At 39.3% G+C, this 27,740-nt stretch overlaps 1 protein-coding gene across 1 annotated transcript; it reads left to right on the forward strand.

The window, feature by feature from the left end:
- Positions 1–27,689, forward strand: VDAC1 (voltage dependent anion channel 1). Its single transcript, XM_060765263.2, has 9 exons — positions 1–238; positions 13,075–13,144; positions 14,334–14,383; positions 16,081–16,233; positions 16,322–16,374; positions 20,679–20,906; positions 23,518–23,668; positions 25,210–25,267; positions 26,522–27,689. Exons 1-9 carry the CDS (start codon positions 77–79, stop codon positions 26,611–26,613), a joined length of 1,017 nt encoding a protein of 338 aa, XP_060621246.2. The 5' UTR covers positions 1–76; the 3' UTR covers positions 26,614–27,689.
- Positions 27,690–27,740: the final 51 nt, after the last annotated feature.

Raw genomic sequence — 27,740 nt, forward strand, 5'->3', positions numbered from 1 at the left:
GAGGCGGCGAGGCAGGCAGGCAGGCGGGAGCGGGCGCCGCAGTCACGTCTCGCAGCCGCGCGGGGAGGGTTCCGCGATGCTGGCCTCGGCGCAGGACAGGCCCACCTCGTTCCGCCTCTCCTCCTCCTCCTCCCCCTCGGCCCCTTCCCCCTCCCCTTCGCCCCTCTCCGCCGCCTCCTCGCCAGCTGTCACTCCGCAGAAGCCCTGCTGCAGCCACGGAAAGGAGCCCGGCGGAGCGGTAAGCTGAGCCCACGCTGCGTCGCGGTAGAGGAGATCCAGTAGAGAAGCAAAAGGGAGGGAGAGAGGGGTGGAGGAGGCTTGGAGCCAGGCGCTGAGGCCTGGGCGAGGAGCCATCGCCTTGCCCTCCAAGCCCTGACCTTTGGCGCTGTGCTCTCCCCCTTGCCAGGCCTTCCCTTTCTTCCCAAGGAGGCCGCCTTGGCCTGAGCGCCAACCCCACCCGCGGGCGCCTCTTTCTGGAAGCGCTGTCCACCCAATCCTCCCTGCCTCCTCCTCCTCCTCCTCCTCGGCATCCTTCCCCGGGCGGCGCCTCGGCCTTCCCTCCCAGGATCGGGGCCTGGCGGGCCATTGGGCGGCTATTTTAAGCCGCGCCATCTGCTCTCCCTCGAGAAGAGAGTGGGATTTGGACAGGGCTCCTTTCCGTCCGGCGCCTCCGCCAAAGGCAGCGCTGCGTGACCTTCCGGGAGGCAAAGCACGCCTCGCACGAGTCGGAGAGAAGGCCCACGGCTCTTCTTTGAAGGCTCGCCTCGCCCGGATCGCGTTGCTTCCCACGTTTCCGGGTCCCCTTTCGGCCTCCGTCGCCTCTTCCTCTCATTCTCCCTCTGCCCCCCCCCCCCGGGCCGCCCTCTAAACGCCCTTCATGCCCTTGGAGCTGCGGGAAGGAGGTCTGCCGCTTCCTCCTCTCCTCAGGGATGCTTCCTGCAGAGAAGAGGAAGCTCCGAGGCTTTCTCTCCCAGATGCCTCCCGCACTGGCTTCCAGTGGACTAGTAAGAGAGAGAGAGGGCTGCAGGCCTTCGGAGCTATCAGGAGGCAAACATGAGACCGGACTCTCTAGTAAAGTTCAAAAAGCACTTTTAGTGGTTTTTAAAAAATTAATTTCCGTGGAAGAGAGTTAAAGAGTTAAAACTCAGTCGATTTGCTGGATTTTTAAAAAGTGCTTCCCTTGGGAACAATGTGTACCCTCAAGACACTTCCAATTTTATCACCAGGTTGTCTTGGGAAGATTTATACAGAAGGGTTTGAACTTCACTCTCCTCTGAGAATGTGTGGCCAAAGTCATCCAGTGGGTTTCCATGACTGAGCAGGGGCTTCAATCCTGATCTCCAGAGTCATGGGGTACATCTACATTATTGAATTAATCTAGTTTGACACCTGCTATGGTTCAGTGCTATGGAATTGTGAGGGTTGTAGCTTTACAAGGTCTTCATCCTCCATTGCCTTCAAAACACTTTCAACCTATCACCAGGGTTTCTTCGGAAGATTTGTACAGAAGGGAGTCAGCTTTGCCTTCTTCTGAGGTTGAGAGTGTGTGACTTGCCCAAAGTCATCCAATGGATTTCCATGACTGATCAGGGGCTTCAGTCTTGGTCTCCAGAGTCATGGGCTGCATCTGCTTTGTAGAATTAATGTAGTTTGACGCCTATGATTCTGTGCTATGGAATTGTGAGAGTTGTAGCTTTACAAGGTCTTCATCCTTTTCTGCCAAAGAGTACTGATGCTTCACCAAATTACAAATCCCATGATCCCTTGGCATTGAGATATAGCTGTTAAGGTGGTGTCAAACTACTATAATTCAACAATGTAGATGCATCTGTAGTCCAACATGCAAACCATGTAACTGGGTCATAGTTGCAAACATTAAATATGATATTAAAACAAAATGGAGAAAGCTTCTTCAGTATTCATTAGGCATGGTTAAGAGAAAACTAAGTACCTTCAAATTTGACTGGATGTAATGTGAAAGACCTTTTTATCAATGTTACACAAAATGATTTGATGATACCTCAGATTATTTGGCACTGCCTTTAGGACTCTTCCAATGTGACCTGCTTTACAGTTGATTTGTGTGAAGCAAGCAATTAGGGTTGGATTTATTTGTTGCCCTGGGCTGAAAGCTACTGTCATTCATAAACAGTAGATTTACTGCAGCTGACAGAGTTTTAACATTTTTTGGATGTTCATACATTTCTTTTTCTAGCCTTCAAGTTGAGGTGTCATTCTCTGTTCTCTCTTTTTAGTCCTGGGCTTCTTCCAGAATTCTATTGCAGCAAAATTCTCTCATTCAGCCATGTTGTGCAGATGTAGATTTGTTGGGATTAACCTCCCAGTTGTTGTGCTTAGGACAGCATAGCAATCTCGGTTTGATTCATTATTCAGTGAGCCAACTAAGATTCTTAGAAGTAATGACAGAGGGGTACTCTTAAAGAGTTGCTTAATATAATTTAAAAGTCGATGGTGATGTTGCAACATGTTATTTGTCATGTCATGACAGGAAGTGTTATGGGAGTGAATATTTCAAGAATAAAACCCTATTCCTGGTAGTTCTGATTCCCCTGTTCTCTCCCGTATCCCCTTTTCATCTCTGGTGGTACAATGGGTTAAAGCCTTGTGCCAACAGGACTGCTGACCGAAAGGTCGGTGGTTTGAATCCGGGGAGCATCTCTCAGTTCCAGCTTCTCATGCAGGGACAGGCCTATCACAGGATGTTAAAATATCCAGGCATACCCTAGGCCTGTGATGGGCAACCTTTTGAGCTTGGTGTGTCAAAATTTGCTAAAAACCTGAGCATAACTTGGGTGGGGTGTCAACTTCGAGGGAACCCCCCCCCCCAATAATATTGCAATATTTATAGTTTAAATAAGAAAAATGTATATTCCATGCTGAGTTATGCAGTGAACAATACTCAAATGTGCAGATGCTAAATTTGTAGAGCCTTTTACAAATTTAAGGATGGAATTAGATTGGCTCTTATAAGGTGTACTTCTCTGTATGCGGCCGCATGTGGCCGTGTGTCATCAAAAATAGCCATGCGTGTCAGTGCTGACACGCGTGTCATAGGTTCATCATCATGGCCCTAGGCAAAGTCCTTGCACATGGCCAATTCTCTCACATCAGAAGTGGCTTGCAGTTTCTCAAGTTGCTCCTGACAAACACAAAAAAATTCTCATGCTCGTATAATAAGCTTTCAATATTGCCTTTGAGGATAGAAACTGACTGCTTGCCCCACCACCAGGCCCGTAGCCAGGATTTTGATTCGGGGGGGGGGGGGGGGCTGAGTCTGCGTGAAAGAGGGTCTACCCTAGCAAACCTTTTGTATCGTTACCACAATCCCCCCATGCATATGGGATATACTGAATATGGTGATCAGATCATGATATGAATAAACATAACAGCTTAAATAATGCACCAGTAAGGCCTTCTCATGGATCACCATGAGAATTTGGGGGGGGGGGGCTGAAGCCCCCCAAGCCCCCCCCCCCCCCCCCGGCTACATGCCTGCCCACCACCATCAGATTTTGTCATGAAGCGATGCTTCAGTGTCTACAAGGATGGGGAATTTTGCTCCTCTGTGTTTTCAGATTACAAGCCCCATAATCCTTCACGATGTGCTAGGCTAGCTGGGCCTTTAAGGAGCTGAAGCTTGATACACCCAGAGGGCCAAAGGTTCTCCTTCTCTCATCTAGTGAGCAGACAAAGCAAACCCTAACATATCCAGTGAAGTTCTTTTTAAAGTTTTAATTAATTTTATTGACAGTGAAGAGTAATACATTATCTCTAATCCAACAAGTTACCCTCTTCATCCAAATGCCACCCCCTCCCAAACCTCCCCAATTCACAAAAATATAGTTCTATATATTTTACATATGCATTTTTCAATATATTCCACTGTGTATTATAATAAGAGTATTTATTTGGCAATTAGTCCAAATTTTCACTTGATCTTTTGTTGCTTTAAACTTGACATTATTTTAACACATATAACTAACAAATGCTTTCCATGTAATGTCAAATAAGGTTTTTTTTTTTTAAAAAAATTCCTTTTGCTAGTCTTACGTGCTGGCTTTTCTAATAGGGCTATGACCTATGTTTTGTTTAACAAATTCTTTATTGATGAATAATCTATTTTCCCCCAAGTTTTGGCAATTCCTGGTCTTGCTCCATATAGCATAAGATCCAATGAAGTTTTCAACTTAAAATTCAGAACCTGTGAACCATGCATTCATGTGTCCTATTGTTGACTATGGGAAGCAGGGCTTGAGTGCAACCTGTTCCATATCAGAGTTCATTAAATGGACAAGGAAGAAAGGGACAGAGGTCAAGGATTGACAGTAGGTATTAGAGATGGGATAAGAAGGATTTAGGTGAGGAGGTAATTTGCGGGTTAGGACTAGGCCTTGAGCAAAGATTTAAAGCCTATGTATGTATGAAGAATCATTTGATGGATATAGTAGAAAGCTGTTCCACTATAAAGTATGTATTTGATAGCTGCAATTCACAGAGAGTTGAACAAATCCTCATTCACAGAATGAACGAGGGCAGCTGGTTTGGGCAAAACTGGAATGCGTGTAACAGGTTAGCGCATGTAAAGTTTGTTCACCAGATGGAAATGTGTCTAGTTTGAGGATTACTAAAATACCAATGTCTGCTATTAAGAAATCTTCCTTTTTACCAGCTCATATGTATAGATACGCCTGGCCTCGTGGAAAGGATAACTCTAGTTGATGTGACTCTATAGTTTGTCTGAACATGTCACCTGGACTGCATCTGGAGTTGTAGAGCAGGGTCAGAACAAATCATAGGGTGCATTTACAGTAGGCATGGACAAACTTCAGTCCTCTACGTGTTTTGGACTTCAACTCCCAGAAATCCCCTCTGGCTTACCAGCTGTTAGGAATTGTGGAGTTGTCAAAACACCTGGAGTACTGAAGTTTGACCATGCCAGATCTATAATGTAGAATGAATGGAGCTTGATACCACTTTAACTGCCATGGTTCAGTGCTATGGGATTCTGAGATTTATGTCTTTATCCTTCTCTGTCAAAAAGTACCGATGTCTTTCTAAACTACTAATCCAAGGATTCCATAACATTGAGCATTAGCAGTTAAAGTGATGCCCAAGTGCGTTAATTCCACAGTGCTGATACAGCCACAGTCCTCTGAGAGATTTGTATATTCATTTTATTGATGACAAAATGGCATCAATAACATGAATATCAATACAATATTTATTATGGTCCACAGACCTGTCAGTGAACAAACAGTTGTTAATAAATTCTTCCATCTCAGGAGAAATTCATTTTCCAAGATTAATATAGATGGTTTCAAGTAATACCCCTATCCAAGGTTAGTTTCTTTCTTAGCCTTGTTATCACTACGAGAAATACATGAATATCAATAATATCAATATTGGTGTGTTATTGTCTTTTTCATCAGTTCATATAAATATAAATAGGGAAGAATTAAGAATTATCTGAAATATGTGTCCTTTAAAAAAAAGAATTAAGCAAAGAAGTCATAATAGGCTTCTTTGCTTTCGATACCTTCAGCTCAAAGGAGCATTTTGACTTTTCTCCCTCTCATTGCTATTTTTGTATGGAGTAGACTTTCCTTGGAGGGTGTCTTTTTTGGCCCTCTTTCAACTTAACAGCATGCGACTGAGTTCTTCCTTTCAAATAACTTCTTATTTAAAAGGAGCTTCCTGTAATTTTCTTTTTTTTAAATCCATCCACTTCCATGTGCCAGAGTCAATAACTGTTTTAGCAATACACAGAGGCCAGGATTTGGGGTGTGTGTGTGAATTCTTGTTTTGAAAAATCAATATAGTGTGAAAATTCCTTAAGTTCAAGATATCATGTTTTTCTCCTCTTCTTGGAACTAGTGGCCACCAAACCAAATGGAAGAATCAGACATTGCATTTAATAGATATTACTTACATTACTTAGGTGATCCCTCGTTGTCAGAATATGATGACTTTCAAAGTGTAATGTCTTGGTGGTGGATACGTAGGTGACTATAGAGCCTTATTCTTGACCCGCATGTTCTTCTACAGTGAGAACATCAGTTTCCAGGTAGAAGGCAGACCCGGTCAGGGTTGGCTTGACGTGACTTCCTCTTGGAAGTTGTTAGTATATAATAATATAATAGTTGTTATATTAGAATCCAGTATGGTGGTCGGATTCAGCCAAAACCGGCCACTGCTTCTTCCTCTTACTGTCTTGATCTGTGTGATATAGATTGGGAATGGAGCACCTTCAGCCCAAAGACTATTTGTGACCCTCAATCTGACCCACTATCTTGGCATCAGTTGGCTTTCAAGAACTGTACTCTTGCTCTGAACCATTCCTCAAGGAACTGCTTGTTCTCTCTCTTCATTCTCATGACTGGTAGGAAAGAGATGGTACATCACAAGGAGCAAAGGTTGCAATTTTGCCCATCATTGGCTGTAGCTGTGGCTTCCACTGAATCTAATTCTGCTCACTATCAGTTGTCCTGAATGATTGACAACTGGAAATTAGAGGGTGAAAATGTGGAGGCCATGACAGACTTTGTATTTCTCGGTGCAAAGATTACTGCAGATGCAGACTGTGGCCAGGAAATCAGAAGACGCATACTTCTTGGGAGGAGAGCAATGTCCAATCTCGATAAAATAGTAAAGAGTAGAGACATCACACTGGCAACAAAGATCCGCATAGTCAGAGCTATGGTATTTCCTGTAGTAACCTACGGATGTGAGAGCTGGACCTTAGGGAAGGCTGAGCGAAGGAAGATAGATCCTTTTGAACTGTGGTGTTGGAGGAAAGTTCTGAGAGTGCCTTGGACTGCGAGAAGATCCAACCAGTCCGTCCTCCAGGAAATAAAGCCCGATTGCTCATTGGAGGGAAGGATACTAGAGACAAAGTTGAAGTACTTTGGCCATATCATGAGGAGACAGCAAAGCCTAGAGAAGACAATTATGCTGAGGAAGGTGGAAGGTAAAAGGAAGAGGGGCCGACCAAGGGCAAGATGGATGGATGGCATCCTTGAAGTGACTGGACTGACCTTGAAGGAGCTGGGGGTGGTGACGGCCGACAGGGAGCTCTGGCGTGGGCTGGTCCATGAGGTCACGAAGAGTTGGAGATGACTGAACAAATGAACAACAACATCAGTTGTCCTAGTCAACTTTTCCAACGATTCAGCTGCTTTTTTTCTTGGTGGCAGAATGGTGGGAAAGGAAATTGAGCCTCTAGAATGAGATAGGCACCTTATCTTGCCTAACCTTTTAGATGAGTGGTTCTCAACCTGTGGATCCCCAGGTGTTTAGGCCTTCAATTCCCAGAAATCCTAATAGCTGGTAAACTGGTTGGGATTCCTGGGAGTTGTAGGCCAAAAACCTGGGGACCTACAAGTTGAGAACTACTGTTTTAGATCACTTCTCTTCATAATAACGAAAAATTAAAAAATAAACAATCATTTTGCAGTGCTAAATCATTCCTGTTATAGAAAATGGAATGTTCCAAGTTCAGGGGTCCAGCATGTTTGGGAAACACACACACACACACAAAGTAGTCCCTATATTTTTTACAAGGGTTAGAAATGCAGGACCCCCACAAAAGAGGAAAAAATGTGAATAAAAAACTGCTGTTTTTGAACTGAGGAGAATATCTAGGAATCTCTAGATCCTCCAGTGATTCTGTGATCAACTTCCAGCAGAGGTTGACTGCAGTTATGCTGGATGACCTAGAGATTCCCAGAGAGAACATATTAATCAAATCTGCGAATAATTAAATCTGTAAAAGTTAAACCCTCAGATGTGGAGTGCAAACTGTATATGTTTTTAAAGGAATGTTATTGTGATTTTGTATCTTACCTGTGTCTAAAGGAGCTTTGACATACTCTTGATTTAGATAGCTATGTCAACAAATTCTGAAGAATCAATGATGTGTGTTATCCTACTTATATGCAATTAAACAAGGTAGATTTCTCATTTAAAATATTCCTTTTTAAAATATTGAAGCTTTCTTAATGGAACTGTGACAGATTTTTAATTAAAATTCTCAATCTGTCCTCACAACTAAAAATACAGTCTCAACCATATAGTATTTAATTTATTCTACCAAAACCAATCTCTGTAAATATTCAGAACCAATATGTTGTCCAGAGATGTATACTGTCATTAAGATTCAATGAACAACATTTAGATTAACAAAATGAAAGGAATTAATTCTAAAGGAAACATTCATTGCCTTCTCTGTTTTAATGAATAATTCTTGATTAGATAGAATAGTTTATGAGAGAGTATGATTTGTTCAAAGTCATCTATTGAGTTTACTCGGCTGAGTCGGGATTTGAACTCTGGTCTTCCAGTGTCATTGTCTAGTGCTCAGATCAATACATCATATGGGTACCCTTTATAAAAACTGAGATAGGACAAAACAATTGTAGGGAAATTGGTTATATATTTTATACCATTGTCTTCCACAACAAGAGAAACACTCACAGACTGAAGTCCTTAGATGCATTTCAGATTCATGAGAAGACACTTAATTCGAGTAAAGCTCTCTGTCAGTGTTGCTATGGCAAGAGCGCTTAACTCTGACTTGCATTTTTGCCTGCTATTTCAGTCCTGGCTGTCCTTGAACAAGACTGAGTCATGTGATAAACGTCATCATCTACAAAGCTACGACTCAAGACACCGATATACAGTTTCACTTGTGACCCAGTCAGAGTTCATATTCTAAGATCCCTGGAAGTAATTTAATAACAATAACAATAATAACTTTATTTATATTCCTCCCTACCTCTCCAAGGGGACACTAAAAACACATAGAGGCAAACATTGAATGCCTCACCACAAAGCAGACAAGGAGACAATTGACAACCCACCCAATCCCAACACCAATTGACCTCAAAAAACCAGTTAAAAATAAAACCTAACATTTGCCCAGTTTGTTTTTACTTCTTGCTTCATTCAAACCTTTTCTAATAATTAAACATATGGATCTTACATCTTTGTGAGGGTGATGGATTTTCCTTGGGCTAAACATTGGCAGGACATGAAAGTACACACACAGATATGTGGACAGGCCTCTTTTTAATGATCCCTATAATCCCTATAATCAATCAGAACTCAGCGCTCTGTGCCTTTCAAGTTTTTTTAAAATCAGACAGCTATAACTGAATCTGTCAGTTTGAGTTTTTCTCAGATTCTTTGTTTTCCCACCTTCATTTCATCTCATCTTCTTTCTACATCACTTAATGACTTTCAAAAATGCGGTTTGTCCTCTATATTTGCAGATTTGAATTTGGCAGATCTTATTATTCCTGATTCAAATAATATTTTCTTCTTAGGAATCTCTAGGTCCTCCAGTGCAATTCTTTGATCAACTTCTGGAGGATGTTGACATAAAGTTATGCTGGAGCACCTAGAGATTCCCAGAGAGGCATTATCTCAGGTTAAAATAGGGATGCTTCTTTTATTTACAATTTTTCCACATTTATGGGGAGGGGGCCCCTGCATCCCGAATCTGAGTGAATTTGGGATTAAGAAGTACAGGTAATTCCCAAGTTACAAACATCTGACTTAAAAATTACTCAAAGTGTTGAGACAACAGGAAGTGAGATAAATCTACCCCTAAAAAGGGAAATCCACTCCTGGAAGAGTTATGGGGCAATGAGGCTTTATCACTAATCCTTGTTTCCACAACAAGCTAAATTTTTCCAAATTGCAGAGGCAGGAAGTTAGGTGAAATCTTCTGAACAGGGGTACAGACAGCAAAACAATCACTACAATGGTGTTAACACTGTACTGACTTCTTCAGCTGGTGCCTCAATAAAAGCTCAAACAAATTTTTCCCAACGCTAATTCAGGCCACAATGATATACACAATTTATTATATGCAAATATGTGAATAAGCCAATGTGGCTGCATGGTAAAGCTCTGGAAAACATGAAAAAGAAAAAGCGCATGTATAAAGAATGGAAGGAAGAATGAATCACCATACAGATGTGTAGCCCAGGTTTACAGGAATAGTCTAAGGAAATATAACACTCAAAATGAGCTAAGACTAGCTAGGCAAGAAAGAAGCAAGAGATAGCTGAAAGGTGGAATTTGTGCTCACCAAAGATGGCAAAATGCTAATAAATCACAATGAAAAGACAGAACTTTTCAATACCTATTTTGCATTCGTTTTTCACCCAAAAGGGGACGGTGTGCACCCAGGAATCAGCAGAGTCCTTGGTAAAAAAATTCCGGTTGAAAATCAAGATCATTAAGGAGTTAGTCAGAAATCACCAAGTAAACCTCAATGGATTCAAACTGCCAGGATAGATGAATTGAATCCCACAATATTGAAGGAGCTTTCTGACATATTTGCAGAACCACTTGCCATCACTTTTGAAAGAAAAAAAAACCCTGCAGAATGAATGAAGTGTGAGCGGACTCATGAGCAAACATTGTCCCTCTTTTCAATAGAGTGAAAAAATATATCTAGGAATCTGCAGGCCAGTCAGCCTGAGTTCAATGCCAGGAAAAATATTAACAGATCATACAGCTGCCAGTTTTCAAGTATCTTGGTGACAATGCCGTAGGAACTAGCATGAGTTTGTCAAGAACAAATCCTGCCAAACTAACCTTGTAGCAGTCTCATAGAATAACCTGAAGGAGAAGGTTACAAAATATCTTCCAGGGTTTGGTCTGTTTCTCTGTTTCTCTCTCTTCTCTCAGTTGTAACAGTAGCCTATTGTGCTTCTTTGTGGAACATTTGATATGAATGCTATAAGTTGCACTTCAATTCAAGATGAGAGACGCTTGACTTATCTAGTAGTATATCCAGCTTGAGCATGCATCAGCTTGCTGCATTTGGTGCTTCAGGCTAGAAGTAGCTGTTTAGAGTAGTTATCTGACAGCTTTGCTGTTGTAGAAACAATTTGTTTTGGTTTGGAGCCAGAATCACATTGGCAGTATTGCTCAATGTAAAGATTTTTTGAAGATCCAAACCATTTGAGTGTTGTAATATTGCACTTTGTGGTAGGAAATACATATATGGCAGCGCTTCTTAGGCTCTGATGTGAGGACTAGAATATTTTCTTTCTCTAACATCTCTAGGGCCAGTATTATGCCTGTATATAACTCATTGCAACTGTCTCTCTCTCTCCCTCTCTCCCTCTCTCTCTGGAAAACTCCATTGACTAACAGCCAATGGTTCATGGACTGCCACTTTGGGTAACCCTGCTTTACAGCTTATCCATACTTTTTCAGTGTGTCCTCTTTTTTTTTTAAGCAAGAACTTGCTAAATTATGCCATAAATGGCAAGACCTTTGGAAAATAGAATGCATCTTCAGCACCTGTTGTGGCAAGAGAAATTAAGTGATATAAAATTTGTTGGATTTGGCAATGTATCTGCTGCTCTATAAAAAAAAAAAAAGCAAGGGCGGTACTTGCAGTAAACTGTAACACTTTTTGTAAAGTGAAACCCAGTAAAGGCCTATTCCTTGTTAATCTGAAAGAGAAGAAAAATCCCTTACAACTCATAGTTATATCATTCTTGGTCAGTGTTGGAATCCATTCTCAAGGCAAGACTGTTCAATCCTGGCACATCAGTTTTGGAAAAAGGCATTCATAACCTTTTGGAGAACACCTTTTGGAGATCATAACATTTTAAGAAAAGTATGACCTTTCAGAGAAGAGCCAAAAACCCTTTAGAGTAGACTCTTCTCTTGTGGTATACAACCAGATATAATTATGCAAGACAGTGGTTTCAGTTGTTAGACTGAATAACCTGTTATCTCTGACCATTTAGGAAAACAGATTTGCCAGGGCATAAAAACAGCAGAGCTTTCAAAGTGTTTTTCAGCGCCCAAAAATATGTATTCTTTCTCATAAAACAACTTGTTTTATATCATGTACTCAAGAGACAAAAATGAAGTAGACTTTGATAAAAAAAAATAACATATTTGGTTTACTCACAGCCTTCATGTGTTCAGCATACACAGGTACAAAACCTATAATTCTCTGTGCCATCTGGCCAGGACATCTCCTACAGCAAAACAGCAAGAAAGTGTGTGATTTGAGGTCTGAAGTGTGCTAGAATGATCATGTGACCTGCAACCTCTTTTATAACTTCTCAGGAAACATAGAGTAAAGAAAGCTGCATACCAGAACATACATACAGGAAACAGTAAGCAACAGGATCATAGATAAACATTACTAGAGAAGACTTGAAGAAAGTTTTCATTTACAATAATCAAGTCATTTAGAGCAAACACTCTCTAGGTCTTGATGATTAGGTCTTGATTGCTGTGGATATTGTGGATCCTACATGAATGACCATGTATGAAGTTATTCATTTTATAGTGACGGTCTATGGATATAGTGGGATGAATGTTGTACTGTGTTGGACTCTGGAAACTAGGGTTTGATTCCCAGCTTAGCCATGGAAATCCACTGAGTGTGGCCTTGGACAAATCACACACTCTAAGTCGGTAAAAATCCCATGATAAAAATTTATTCTATCTTTTAAAAAACATATAACATAATGTAAAATGAATATTTTGAAACCCTTATATTTTTTAAGTATTTCAAATATTTTAATATTTTGAGCAATATTTTAAGTTTAGTATATTTGAGCTGCCAAATTTCTAGTGCTTACCAACTGGAAAAATAAATTGCACAACATTTTCTCTTATGGAACTTTTTTTGAGAAGAATGAAAATGTAACTTCTGTATGGAGTGAAGTGACATACTATGGAGGTATTATACTGTATTTGAAGATATACAGCCAGCTGCTGGTATTAAGCACTGACATATAAACTTAAATATTTTGTGATATCTTTTCATGTGGTGATTTGTGATAATAGCTTAAAAACAGTAGTAATATTCTAGTATTTCAGTGCTTTTAAGTAAGCTTAACTATGAGGTTTGTTGCATAATGATCAAGCATAAAGAATGTGTGCCCCAAAACTAAAAATACTGTAGATTGAATTGAGGTTACTGTTCATGACTGGATCTCTGGAGTGAAAAGAAGATGTGTGCTGTGGTATGCTAGCAAAAGGATAATTCCAGTTTCTTTCTTTTGGCAGAAAATGACTGTTCCCCCCGCTTATGCTGACTTAGGAAAGTCAGCTCGAGACATCTTCACCAAGGGATATGGTAAATATTGCTAAAGGGAATCAATGTCTTTTCTTGGTTGCCTGCATTGTTGATTTCTAGGATTTTACACAAAAGTAATTGCAGTTCCTGGAAGGCCTTAAAGCACACAGTTGAGCTACATGGATCAAGCTGTGCCCTTTGAATAGGTCTTTCGGCCACTGTGTGCACAGGATGCTGGGCAATGCTTAGTTCTGGCAGTAGCTCCATGGGAATAAATGCCATTGAACACACTTCCAACCAAATACATTGATCGTTGGCCTGCACTTATAGATAGGGCTTTTTAAAATACAAAAATTGTTAAATTGCAGAAATGTTCAAATAGTTCTCAGTTCTGACTCCTAGGCTCTGGAAGCCTGTAATTTTTAAACTTAATGTCAGTCAAAAAACAAACAAATCAATTGCTAGTGGTGGGGATGAAGCAAACATTGATTTTGTCTCTTTTTTGTTTTCATTTTTAGTATCAGTTTATTGAAATTTCAGGAATAAGGACCATGCTGTGAAGTAGGGGATCTGTTTTCAGGCACCTGCCATAACTTTGTAGAGCTAGTATTATCCATGTGAGATGATAACTCTACTGATTACAGGTGTTCTGCCCGTTGAATCTACTTCTATGTTTAGTGACAAAGATGGATCCCAGAGAAACATGAGGTGAACAACTTAGGCCCCATCTACACTGCCATATAATCCAGTTTCAGAATGCAGATTACCTGCACTGGATTATATAGCAATGTAGACTCATTTAAACCAGTTCAATGTGATTCAGTCTGCATTATATGAGCCAGCATTGATCATTATAATGCAGTTCAAAGTATATTATATGACAATGTTGATGAGGGCTTAATGTTCTATTGGAGTGGATATGCTTTCCACCAGTCACCATTTCCTCTGCTTTTGTGACAATGTAGCTTCTTTCAAAATATAGTGAATATCAGTTGAAGAGCAAGCCACAAGAGCACATTTATTACTATGCCCATGGCACTAGTTATGTAGCAAAATGTATCTGAAATGAATTAAAGGCAGTAAGTCGGTAGTTTCTGCAAAACAAAACCAACCCCCCCCCCCCCCCCCCGATTATGCCTGCAAATCTTTCAGTGAAAATGATAAAGTTCTCTAAAGGATAAATCACTTACATTACTTCCCCTCTATATGGATACTAACACATTTCTGTTTCCTCTCTCCTTCTTTAAAGGGTTTGGTTTAATAAAGTTGGATTTGAAAACCAAATCTGAAAATGGACTGGTAAGTAAAAAGAGTGTTCCAAAGCATTTCTGAGATATCTGAGATAGTCCTTTCACTGCCTCCCACCAAAACAGTTCAAAGGAGGGAGAGTTTGTCATAGTATCTTATTCTCCAATGGAAACTGTGTGCAAATTCTATCCCACAGGCTGAATGTGGCCCTGATATCCCATTTTAGTGACCCCTAAAACTCCTCAGAAGTTTATCAAAGCTCCCCAATTCCCTAGTTATTTTTAAATGGAATTAATCTTGTATTAAGTCATACAGAAAGGCTCCCAAACAAATGAAAAAAAGTCACCCTTTCAAAACACTTCAGAACCCCATACTCCTCTGAATACCTCAGTTTTCCTCTGCAGTCTCTCTCAAAATGGTTGCCAACTGAGTTATAAAGTAGAGGAAGTTTTAGATATTTAGGTTTGTGGTTGGAGCTCACGGGGGCAGTAGGTAAAATCAGCCTTTGTCCCTCCAGTATTTCCCATCGCAGTCCCAGAGTTAATGCAGTTTGACTACACATTTGCTGCTGTGGCTCAGTGTGATGGAATCCTTGGATCTGTCATTTGAGAAGGCATCCACACGCTATGGTAGAGAAGGCTGAAGGCCTTGTAAAACTACAAATCCTATGATTTCATTCCATTGAGCCATAAACATTAGTGTTGTTGAATTGCATCCATTCTATAGTGTAGATGCACCTTCAGAAGCATTTACAGCCCCATTTACAAAGAGTGTGGAGGGAAGGGATCCCTCTTTTTTTTTTTTTGCTAATGTAACTGTATAAGATGTCATAGTTAATAATAAATTGTTCTACAGTGTCTAATGGGGGAACGTACAACCCCCCCCCTACTAAAACAGCTTCACTGGCTGCCTATATGCTTCCAGGCCCAATTCAAAGTGCAGGTTTTCATCTACAAAGCCCTACAAGGTTCGAGTCCAGCCTACTTATGTGACCACCTCTCCCCCATGAACATTTATGGGCTTTAAGATCTGCCGGGGAGACCCTTCTCATGGCCCTGCATCCCATCACAAGCATGGTTGCTGGAGACAAGGGAGAGAGCCTTCTAGGTAGTCACTCCCCCGGCTTTGGAATGCCCTCTCCAGAGAGATTAGGCAAGCACCCACACTCGTGTCCTTTGGGAAAGAACTGAAAACCTGGCTGTTCAAACAGGCCTTTGACAATGGCTAAAGTAAGAATTCTTAACCGCTAAATGGACTGCATGGCTTATAGTGATCAATACAATGGTTTTGACTCTTCAGAGCTTGTTTAAATTGTTTTATATAATAATTGTTTATGTGCTGATTGTTTTGTGTTAATTTTGACTTGTTTTAATTCATTATGATACCCAGTTTTATGTATCTGTTGTGTTTTTTATGATTGGAAGCCGCTCCGAGTCCCTTGTTGGGAGATGGGGCGGGATATAAATAAAGCATTATCATTGTATTGTTGAAGGCTTTCATGACCAGAATAATTGGGTTGTTGTAGGTTTTTCGGGCTCTATGGCCATGTTCTAGAAGCATTCTCTCCTGACATTTCATTTGCATCTATGGCAGGTATCCTCACAACCTCTGAGGATGCCTGCCATAGATGCAGGTGAAATATCGGGAGAAAATGCTTGTAGAACATGGCCATACAGCTCGAAAAACCTACGACAACCCATCATCATCATCATCATCATCATCATCACTATACATATTTTTGCCTGTAGGAATTTACAAGCTCAGGTTCAGCAAATACAGAAACAAGCAAAGTTACTGGAAGTTTGGAAACGAAGTACAGGTGGACAGAATATGGCCTGACGTTCATAGAGAAATGGAACACTGACAACACACTAGGCACAGAGATAACCTTAGAAGATCAGGTGAGTATTAAGCCTTGGGACAGTAATTGATTAATTTCTTAAACAGCCTTCTTTCAAATTATAAATTCCAATTTCTTTTTTTGTACAGCTTGCCCATGGACTGAAGATGACCTTTGATTCTTCATTCTCCCCTAATACTGGGTAAGAAGTGAACAAAGTTGTACATCAAAGTTACCTTATGTTTCATTACTTGCCTAATTCTTACATTTTTCCCAGTGCAAATATTTAGAAATTACTTCCACGTGAGTCAGCCACATCTTCTCCTTTAATCAAGTCTTCCTCCCCTTAAAAATGAACTTACTCATTAAGGAAATACTGGATCGTTTTGTTGCGCTTTCTTTATCTTTCTGGCCAAGGAGCATATGTGTCTCTTACAAGGACAAAGTAACAATATCAGAAATTGTCAGGGCAAAGTTTAATTAGTGATGTGTCAATTAGCATCACAGTCTAAAAAGTTCCATTGAAAAAATTGGATCTCTTTTTCTCCAAGCTAGATTGAGTTACTAATTACTTTTCAGGCTGTAGCACAATATGAGATTGGTTGGATGCAAGGTTTTTCTTGCTGCAGTTGTTTCCAGTTTCATATGTGGGTTAGAAGGATTAAGGAGCAGGGAGGATTATATGTCATTAATATTTCTGTATATGCCTTTGTGTGTGTCCCTTCATTTTCTCATCCTTTCTAAATGCTTCTTATGTCATAACACAATAAAGCTGAACGTTGCACATTATATTTTTGTGCTTTGATATATTGCTTATAAAAATTGATACAATTTTTGTCCCAATATATTACCGTTTACCACTATTAGGTGACAATGTTATAGAATGCCTTCATTGGTGGGATAGTTTTATGTGAATTTTGCAACAAAATATGACCATGTCTTTGAGGGACTAACATACGCAGTCCTGGTACATGAAGGTTGACTTTGCTAGAGATAAAAATGTCTTAAATGTCCAACTATTTATTATGAAAGTTCAAGTATTCATATGATACCTGCTTTATAGATGAAACCAAGGACCCCATCAGAGAGAACCAGTACTAATTATTAATAGACTTTACCCATAATCAATGCGATTTTTAAAATAACAAGAGATAGAGAATTGTTCTTTATAAGTCCCAAATTAGATGTAGTACTTCTTGGAAATCCGTAGTATTCCCTAATGCTCTTTCATCCAAGTCCTCACTAAAACTAACTCTGCTTAATTCCGATAAGTAAACAAAATCAAATATGCTCAGGGTTGTAGGATGGTCTAGTTTTGTGTTAGTTTGGTGGCATATTAGAAGCTGTGAGTGGAAGTGATGGGTCATAGGTTTATAGATTTTACTTCCTTATATATATATTGTAGGACATACCTGTTTTTCCATCACTGTTACGTTTCCTGCAATCATAATTAGACTTCTGAATTGAAATGGGGGCTACTTACACATTCAAAGATGGATTTCTGCTGCTTAGATATTTTGTATTATGCTTAAATTATGGAAAAATAGAAGGAAGAATGAGTCACCTTAGCCAGTAGAGACTTGAGAGAGTAGCTAATAATTGCTCATGTGTAAGCAGAAGGGCAGCTTTTCCACCACACAAAGTAGCTAACTTTGAGTGAACAGTGTCAAAAGTGAGAATAAAAGTGAGTGATAATGTTGCCAGTGGGCTATTTGACAGTAGTGCTGGAATAGTCTGGCCCACACACACATGCATGCACGCACATGTATATATGAGCTGTTTTCAAAAAGCTCTGTTCAGAAGCCACAACTGTTTGTTTGAGTCAGATAAACTTGTCTTCTCACAAGGAAACAGAAGACAGGCCAGTGACCCCTGAATTAATGATGTGGTTAAGTGACACCATTCAGTTCAATCAACTGCTGTGAACATGTAAGATAAGGCAACATAATGCCTGCTACTGATAGCACTTTTAGGCTTGTGTCATGATCTGTTGAGCTCTGAGGTTTTATCTTCTTCGGACATAAACCTGCAGCTGAGGTTAATGTATGACCTTTCACTTTGGTGTAGATTACTACAGTGCTCACTCTTCTGGATTGGATTCTTTATCAAAAAGCAAACCTTTATGTCAGAAATGCTTCAAAATAGGTAGCTTTAGTTGGTATTAAGTTGAATTTAAGTTGGTATTTAGTTGAAGTACTTTGGCCACATCATGAGGAGACAGCAAAGCCTAGAAAAGACAATTATGCTGGGGAAAGTGGAAGGCAAAAGGAAGAGGGGCCGATCAAGGGCAAGATGGATGGATGGCATCCTTGAAGTGACTGGACTGACCTTGAAGGAGCTGGGGGTGGTGACGGCTGACAGGGAGCTCTGGCGTGGGCTGGTCCATGAGGTCATGAAGAGTCGGAGACGACTGAACGAATGAACAACAACAACAACAGTTGGTATTAATTTTGATTTATTTGGCAGCCATATTTTACAGCTCTTCTAATGATTACTTAAAATACTAATCCTGTGAGTCATCCTAATACAGGAGAGTAGATGTATCCAAAGGCCTTTCAAAATCCCATGCCCAGTTCATCTTCAGCTGGTAAGGCAAACAGGATGAGGGTATACCATGTAATCCAGTTTGTAATCTACAAACTTTTTAAACAGAGGGCCAGGTCACAGTCTCTCAAACTGTTGGAGGGCCGGATTATAATTTGAAAAAAAAATGAATGAATTCCGATGCACACTGCACATATCTTATTTGTAGTGCAAAAAACACTTAAAAACAATGCAATAATTAAAATGAACAATTTTGACAAATATAAACTTATTAGTATTTCAATGGGAAATGTAGGCCTGCTTTTGGCTGATGAGATAGGATTGTTGTTGTTGTTGTTGTTGTTGTTGTTGTTGTGTGATTTCAAGTCGTTTCAGACTTAGGTTGACCCTGAGCGAGGGCCGGGTAAATGACCTTGGAGGGCCGCATCCGGCCCCCGGGCCTTAGTTTGAGGACCCCTGATGTAATCTTTGGTCAGTGACTGCCAGCTTTCTTCATCCTCTCTTTTGGGAAACAAGAAGAAGTAATGAGCACTTAGAAACCCAGCTTAGAGACCTTTGTTCTCCCTTGTTTTCTTCCAGCTGGGGGAGGAGCAGAGGAGTACAGTGTTATAACTTCTCAGCTGGGTTTGCCAGCATGAAGCTGGAATTCCAGCTAGGACAGAACTAGCAAGCCTGGCTGAGGATGCTGTGCTCACGCATGCTTTTTGCCTGAATGGAGAAGAGTAAATCCAGTGTGCATTCAGGCAAAATGACATCATTAGGTTGGTTCTTCAGCTACAGAACCCAGTAATGTCAGGGGCTGTAGTTGTGTCTCCTGATGACTCTGTCTGGCCTGCAGAAAATGGAAATCCAGTGTTCCCACACAACACTTTCTTAGTAATTTCCTGAGTGGTTTTTAGATCCAGCCTCTGCCATGTCATTTTATGCTTCTGAAAAAGCTTCTAATTAAGATAATGTCAGTTGAATGTTGCTTCTATGGCTTCATTTTTTGGTATTCCTTATTTTTTATGATGATGATGATGTTTATTTATACCACGCTTTTTCTCTCCATAAAAATAATAATACTCAAAGTGACTTTATATCACCTATATGCTGCCTTGCTCCCAGAGTGGGACTCAGGGCAGCTTCCAGAGAAAGTAAATTAAAAACATTTCCACTAGTTTTAACTACAAACACTCTCCTGACCACTGCTGAAGTTGTTTCCCACTTTGTTTTTCCTTCATCCTTTCTGTGATCCTTCTGCTTATCCTTGACATTGCCCCCACTGCTTTATTCTACAGACTCAACGTTTCCCAAAAACCGTTATTGAATAGTCCCATCTGTGGCTTTTGTGCCTCTCTTTTGCTTTCTTATAGAATCATGGAATTGTAGAGTTGGAAGAGACCTCATGGGCCATCCAGTCCAACCCCCTGCCAAGAAGCAGGAAAATTGCATCCAAAGCACCCCCAACAGATGGCCGTCCAGCCTCTGTTTAAAAGCCTCTGTTTAAAAGCCTCCACTAATTAATACTGCTTTTCCCATTTCTCATTGACATTTTGTAAATTCTGCTATATTCAAGATGTGGGGGACTTATGTATTATAGCACTCAGTGATAAATGCATACTATTACCACTCTGGCCAGTATTATTGATTTGCAGTTACAGTCATGTTTATGCAGATGCTCCATATTATTTTATGTTAGGAACCTGACAGAACTGTAGCATTGCTTTGTATTTGACTTCTTCTGAAGCTGTGAGCCAACAGTGATTTTATGTATTTGGTATGTAATGTTGATCAGATCACATTAATGGTATCAGTTTATTTTTATTTGGCCTTTTTATGACATCAGTGTTGTCTTCTGGAGAAGAAAGCAATAAACTTAAGAGATATAGCTTGTAACTGTTAAAATTGATGATTATCTTTTTTAAAAATAAACTATGTACAATTTGAAAAGTGTAATGTAAAGCACTATTTTGTTTTTAGAAAGAAAAGTGCTAAAGTCAAATCTGGATACAAGCGGGAACATATCAACCTGGGCTGTGACATGGATTTCGACATTGCTGGTCCTTCAGTGCGTGGTGCCTTTGTCGTTGGCTATGAAGGCTGGCTAGCTGGTTACCAAATGACATTTGAGACCGCCAAATCCAGAGTAACCCAGAGCAACTTTGCTGTTGGTTATAAGACTGATGAGTTCCAGCTTCACACCAATGTGTAAGTATCGGCAATAACCAAAGGAATATGTCCTTAAAATTGGTGAAAGTAATGGGATATATTTCACATGTATATTTCATTTTTTTTAAATGGGAAAGACATCAGTAATGCTGATGCCTTGATGATCAGTATGTGTTTTGAGCAGGAGAATGTATATCATTACAATATATGTTTATTATTTTATTTATTTCTGTCCAACCCCTACCACCCTTCATGATAGCTAACAAAAAGGGAACCCGAGGCAATTAAAAGCTGTTGTCAATAAAAATATTTAAAAGGTAAAATATATTTACTTCAAATACAACTACAAATACAACAAAAACAATTTGAAATATATCAAGAAGCAAAAAAGTAGTACACTGCAATCATTCAATGAGCCTTTCCCAAAGGTTCCAATTTTCTTGAACATACAGCTCTTTAAGGGGAAAGCATACATAATTTCTGAGGTCTTCCCTTCACCATGATCATGAGTAAGTGATGAAAAGATGTCTACACTTATTTATTGAAAATGTATGTAATGAAGAACTGTATATATGAAAGGGAAATCCCTTTCCTTCATACTAATATTGAAGGGGGATAACAGAAAGAATTGCTGTGCTGGTGGAACACATTAAAATCTCTTCTATCTCTCTAATGGTTGTATTCTGTGGAATTCTAGGGATTGTAGTTTAGTGAGTCCCAAGAGCTCTCTGACTAAGAATTTGAAACTGAAAATCCCAGAATACCTCAGGATGTTGCCATGGCAGCTACAGTGGAACTACAGTGCAATAATTGTGTAGTATGAAAGGATCCATATACCTTGCAGCCCTTTTAGTTTAGCTAGTAGTAGCTGGTACTTCCAATATTAATGGTATAGTGAATCCGTCATATAGTTTGAATTTTAAGGGAACTATGCAGTATGCTGAACCTATCTGTGAAACTAGATCCATGATTCCTATTAATGGAGCAGTCACTGGTATCTGTCCACTGAGCTTAGTATTAACTGGTGGAATGAAGAAGCAGAAATCCTCGCTTGCAGGACAATGCTATATACAGCACTAGTTACCAAACATTTGCTAGTGTTATGGACCGCATGAAAGAAAGTCTAACAATGGGAGTGTTCTCTCTGCGTACGGCAGCTTGATTATATGATGTATGATGTAGACATATGCTGCAGCCCACTTTAAGTACTTTATACCAAGATTACTAAAGTTGGGGAATACTCCAAAATAAAGTCCTTAATGCACATCAGTGCACTTTAGCGTAAATCACGTCACATGGCAAAGAGAATTAAGGGATGGAATGCTTCACACTTGCACATTATGGAGGGAGGAGAGTTGGAAAAAAATGCATTCTGGAGCCTATTGAAAACCAGCCTCTTTGGTGTGTATAAGCACTATCCAGGCCTTGAATCAGTTCCAGGACTTCCCATCTAACTATCTCCACACCAAAACTGCTTCCTTCTTTGTTGTTTTCAACATTTAATTTTTGTATATTTGTACATTTTAAATCCTGTGTTAATGCTTTTATGTAACAACAACAATAGCCTAAGTAGTTATTGTAAATGTGTCCACTCATGAAAATCTGCACTGTTGTCTCGAGCCAAGAGAGCTCCACCACTGCTATACTTCACTTAGCTTCTGAACTTTCAAATGAGCTATTTAACAAGACGGCAGACAGTGGAGAGAGTTTCACATCTAAAAGATCAGCTAAGCGGTTTAGACAGCCTTCTTTAGCAGAGTCTTCCCTTTTGCCTCCTCGAAGCAAAAGGTCAAAGAACCAGCTTATGAAGGCTCCAGGTGGCGACTCCTTCACAAGGCAAATGAGCCCTTACTATATCATAGCACCTCTACTTTCCCTTCTTCCCCCTTAGAGATGCTTCTTTAGCCATTCTGCCCTGTGGGGAGAGTTATGCCTAAAGATGAAGATGCTTTCCTCAAAGATCCTGGGAAATAAAAATATGGAATGCCCTTAAAAATCCATGAAGCAGCTTCTCTTTCAATTTCTTGTTTACCTACAACTTTATTTGCTGTTTAAGAGAAGGTAGTGCACATTTTTCAATGACTTTTCATGTCTACAGATTCTTTTGGTGAAAATTTCATGAAGAGTAGTGCAAAAACATTGTCTTTTATACAGAATATGTGTTTATTGTAGCTTCAGGGGTTTTTTTTTAGACCCCCTCTTAAAAAAAACACTGTGTGAAAAAGGAAGAATGATAAAAGTACCACTCTTTACAATGGGCTGAGAAATTGGGAGGCATCAGCAACACCCAATAGCAGAAACATACACAATATAGCAAATCTAAACAAACTATTCATGCAATTGCAAGGTGTTGCTGTGCAGAGCAAATGTTTTTGTGGGCCATTCATAACCTTCAAACTCATTTTTGAAGCATTAGCTAACACCTCATATGCTTAGAAGTTTAGGTAAGGAACCAGTCTAATTTTTTTAAAATATCTTGTTTTTAAAAAACGTGGGGCTCTTTATAAGACCAGAGTTGTCCTGCTTTTTTCCTATGATTTTTGAAACAGTAGAAAGAAACAGTGATTTATGTGATGAAATAGTGATGGTATCTTATGAAAAATCTTTCACTTAATGTAATATTTTTTGTTTTGTTTTTGTTTTTGTCCAGGAATGATGGCACAGAATTTGGCGGTTCCATTTATCAGAAGGTGAATGATAAGTTGGAAACAGCAGTCAATCTTGCTTGGACAGCTGGAAATAGCAACACTCGCTTTGGGATTGCAGCCAAATATCAACTTGACCCAGATGCATCTTTCTCAGTGAGTAATATATGGATCCTCATTTTATTGGACATTCCTGACCAATATTGACTACTTAATTCTGTTTAAATACCAACAACACTTTGAGGACTTAAATGGAAAATACTCATTTCCATTACTGTATTTGCACATAACTGCTTCTGTTTTGCTTCACAAAATTGTCTCTTTATCAAATGAAGGGAAAGCAAGGGAAAAAAGCATTTAGAGAAAAGAGAAGAAATCTTTCCACACTACTCTAGCATCAAGACAGATTCTTCAGCAGTTAAACCCCAGTTGGTTTTTATTCAGGGTTCCTTTCATTTTATCTATTTTTCAAATAGCTATGCCTTGTCTATGCAGCTCTTTTGGGCCATATTTCTCATTGATGCACCATATTACAATTTATTTATTTATTTACTTTGTTTGTAGTATTTATATACTGCCCTTCTCAATGCTGAAGGGGACTCAGAGCAGTTCACGGTGACTCAGGGCGGTTCACAAAAGAAACTAATGCTTTCTTATACAGGTTGAACATTCCTTATCCCAAATTCTATAATCCAAATTACTCCACAAGGGTGCCTGAGACAGTGATGTCTTTACTTTCTGATGGTTCGATGTACGCAAACTTTGTTATTTGCACAAAACTATTACAATATTTACAAAATTGACTTCAGGGGTGTGCATATAAAGCAAAAGTCTCATCTCAAAGGTATCTCATTATATACCTATATTGAAACACAGGTATTCCAAAATCTGAAAAAATCTGAAATCCAAAACTGTCCTATTCCCAAGCATTATGGATAAGGAATATCCTACTTGTATATTTAGTCCTTTTCTTAGTAGGCTGTAGAGAACAACCGTCACTGTCAGATTATCATATACGTCCTTATTGCTGCTATATAGTGATATATGAGCACATGCAATTTCTTGTTGCTTTTCTTGTTGAGTGACTACAAGTCATTTTTGACCTAAGGTGATCCCAAGGTGAATCTGTCACAGGTTTTCCTTATAAAGATTTATTCAGAGTGGGTTTGCCATTGCCCTTCCTGAGACTGAAAGAGTGACTTGCCTGAGGTCACCTGGTAGATTTCCAAAGCAGAGTGGGAAGGGACTGATTTCTCCCCCCATTTCCATGGCTTCAAAGTTTCCAGAATGTTGACTTCTCTACACTATCAGCACTAATACATAACCTTCTAAATTAACTTGAGTGGGACTGAGCTACTCCACTGTCTCTCTGTCAGATGAAATAAACTTAAATTTTTATCTAAAATGGAACAAGAATTTTCATAGAATCATAGATTTGGAAAAGTAACCATAATCCTGTGCTATGAGAGCCATCCAGTCAAATCCCCTCCTGACAAATGGACATCCAGCCTTTGTTTAAAAATCTCCAGACAAGGAGAGTCCCTCACACTCTGGGGTAGCCTAGTCCATTCCTGAATAGCTCTTACCATCAGGAAGTTTTTCCTAATGTTTAAGTGGAATCTCTTTTCCTGTAATTTGAATTCATTGGTCCTGCTTTGACAGAATAATATTAATTATACATTCATTTTGTTTTGCAGGCTAAAGTAAATAATTCCAGTCTGATTGGTTTAGGATATACCCAGACCCTGAAGCCAGGTATTTACATACAGAATTCTGTTTACTTAATTGTATTTCTCGGTTTAAACATAACTTCATCTAAAATTTCTATGTTTGTATGCGTTTGTTTGCAGAATTTTCAGAATAGTGAACAAATCCTTTAATTCACTTATTTTTCAAATTCTGTTACATATTGCCTTCTATGAAATGGTTAGTCTTCAATTCTGAGAACATAGCTTGTGCACATGGAAAGTTTTCTATAAATTGTGTGAAATGAAAAGTGGCTTTAAACTATATATTGCATATTCCTGAATATTCAAAACACTACACCACACTGGCTGTCTTACAGATGTGTAAATAGAGCTACATACTCATTCAGGAATAATCTTTTGAGATGCAAAGTTTTGTCAGTGAGAAGTTTGCCATTTATATATTTAAACAGAATCATCTTGTTAAGAATGAACCTAAAAGTGTTATAATTATTTCCTCCAATGCCCCTGATCTGTTTATTTTTTTCAACTGGAGTATCATTGATCTCTCCTGTTCAAAAATTTGAAATGCCACTCTCTCTAGTTTCATAATATTAGTTGCTAGAAAGCTGAATTAACTTCGGTCCATTTATTGCAGATGTTAAATTGAAAGTAGATAAAGTTGATGACTTAAACTTGTTGAAATTATTTTGTATTAAATTTAAAAAAAATTGAGAGGGGAAGTGATGTATAGTTTTACTATCCTTGATCACTTTTTCAAAAAGTAGATAATTTTATTGCACACCATGATATTTATTATGTTGGGCATTAAAAATGATAATAATTCAACTATATATATATATAATTTTAAGAGTCCCCCTCCTCAGTGGCACAGCAGGTTAAACCACTGAGCTGTACAACTTGTTGACCAAAAGGTCGGTGGTTTGAATCTGGGGAGCGGGTGAGCTCCTGCTGCTAGCCCCAACTTTTGACAACCTAGCAGTTCGAAAACAAGCAAATGTGAGTAGATCAACAGCTACTGCTTCTGCAGAAAGGTGACAGCATTCCATGCAGTCATGTTGGCCATATGACCTTGAAGGTGTTTATGGGCAACGCTGGCTCTTTGGCTTAGAAATGGAGAAAAACATCACCCCCCAGAGTCTGACTCGACTAGATTTAATGTCAAGGGGAAACCTTTACCTTTACCTATAAGTTTAAGATGGGTTGCTCTTAAGGTATTTCATAATCAATATGTCAAAAATCACCTCGCGTTACTAAGTATTTAATGATTTTATCTTTTTTTCCTCTTACTGTTTGTCTACAGGTATCAAATTGACATTGTCGGCTTTGTTGGATGGGAAGAATGTGAATGCAGGTGGCCACAAACTAGGTTTAGGACTGGAATTTGAAGCATAAAGAAGGGAATGTTCCATCACTTAATTCTGAAATACTTTACAGTATAGCTACCTTCCGAATTTAGTGTACTTTTCAATGTTTTATGTCTGGGATGCAATTATTGCCGTGTGTCAGTCATGTTGAACCTGATAAAAGAAGGCTAAGCTTCATGATGTGTATTTTTCAGAGAGGATGAGAATATTTTTTCCACTTCTAAGCCTTTTGGGAATGTTGCTTGCTGGAGTTGCATACTTACAATTTATTTTAAGAAGGTCTAATTCTTTCTTTAATGTTTTCTTAAGAAAACAGCTAGCATAATGGAATACAGTACAACCTCATATGTGTGGAATATATGCTCACAGAATTTGTGTGGATACGTGAAACCATGGATAATAGCAAACTAATTTTCAGTTGGACAAATTGAAGAATGAGAAGAGCATGTGGCCTTATAGGAGGCCCTAAATGAATTTGTAGATAAGTGCAACTAGATAGATCAGTTCTGCGAATATGTAGGTTGTACTGTACACATTTGAAATTTAAGTCTCTTCAGCATTATGCTCAGAAGACAGAAGTTACTGATGCTGAATGAATTGGGCTTTTGTTCTATGATGGAGTGTTCACATTTGTCTCATAAGGCTTAGGCAGGTGCATCATCCATGTTTTCAGTCTTACTTAGTTCTCCTTCCCACACTACAGCCCTCTCTTTCCACCAAAAGCTTGTCCTTGGAGTGCTTTAGAGTGTTCACATTGTTTAACCTTGGCGTATAGAAAGTTTGATGTGACCGCAGCCAACACTACTTAAAATTCACATCATGTATTGTGGACCCTTTTCCCTTGCACTAATTATGGAGAAGCTTGTACGACACAGCCATAAGCAGGGAGACGTCTTTGTAATCATAATCACCTAGTGGCATTGCATTGAAAAAAATGGACTTTATTTTATCCTCTCTTTTCTCCCGTCCCTTTAAAGACACAGTTTTAATGAGTACATTTTCAGTCTTCCATTTTGTGTGTATGGAGCTAGACCCCCAAATGCTGTACTGAGCACCAATTAAAACAATAAAAAAACCCAACTTGAATAAAACATTGAAACTTCACTTCTAATTGTGTCTGTCTTCCTAAACCATTTAGCATAATCATCTGCATTC

The sequence above is a fragment of the Anolis sagrei genome, chromosome 2 (genome assembly GCF_037176765.1).
Source record: "Anolis sagrei isolate rAnoSag1 chromosome 2, rAnoSag1.mat, whole genome shotgun sequence".
Taxonomy (NCBI): Eukaryota; Metazoa; Chordata; class Lepidosauria; order Squamata; family Dactyloidae; genus Anolis; species Anolis sagrei.

Bases quoted from the DNA above. Each gene is read 5' to 3' on its own strand.
- VDAC1 (XM_060765263.2), top strand. From the start codon at position 77: ATGCTGGCCTCGGCGCAGGACAGGCCCACCTCGTTCCGCCTCTCCTCC. The intron at 239-13,074 runs GTAAGCTGAGCC...TTCTTTTGGCAG, and splicing joins GAAAGGAGCCCGGCGGAGCG to AAAATGACTGTTCCCCCCGC. The intron at 13,145-14,333 runs GTAAATATTGCT...CCTTCTTTAAAG, and splicing joins CATCTTCACCAAGGGATATG to GGTTTGGTTTAATAAAGTTG.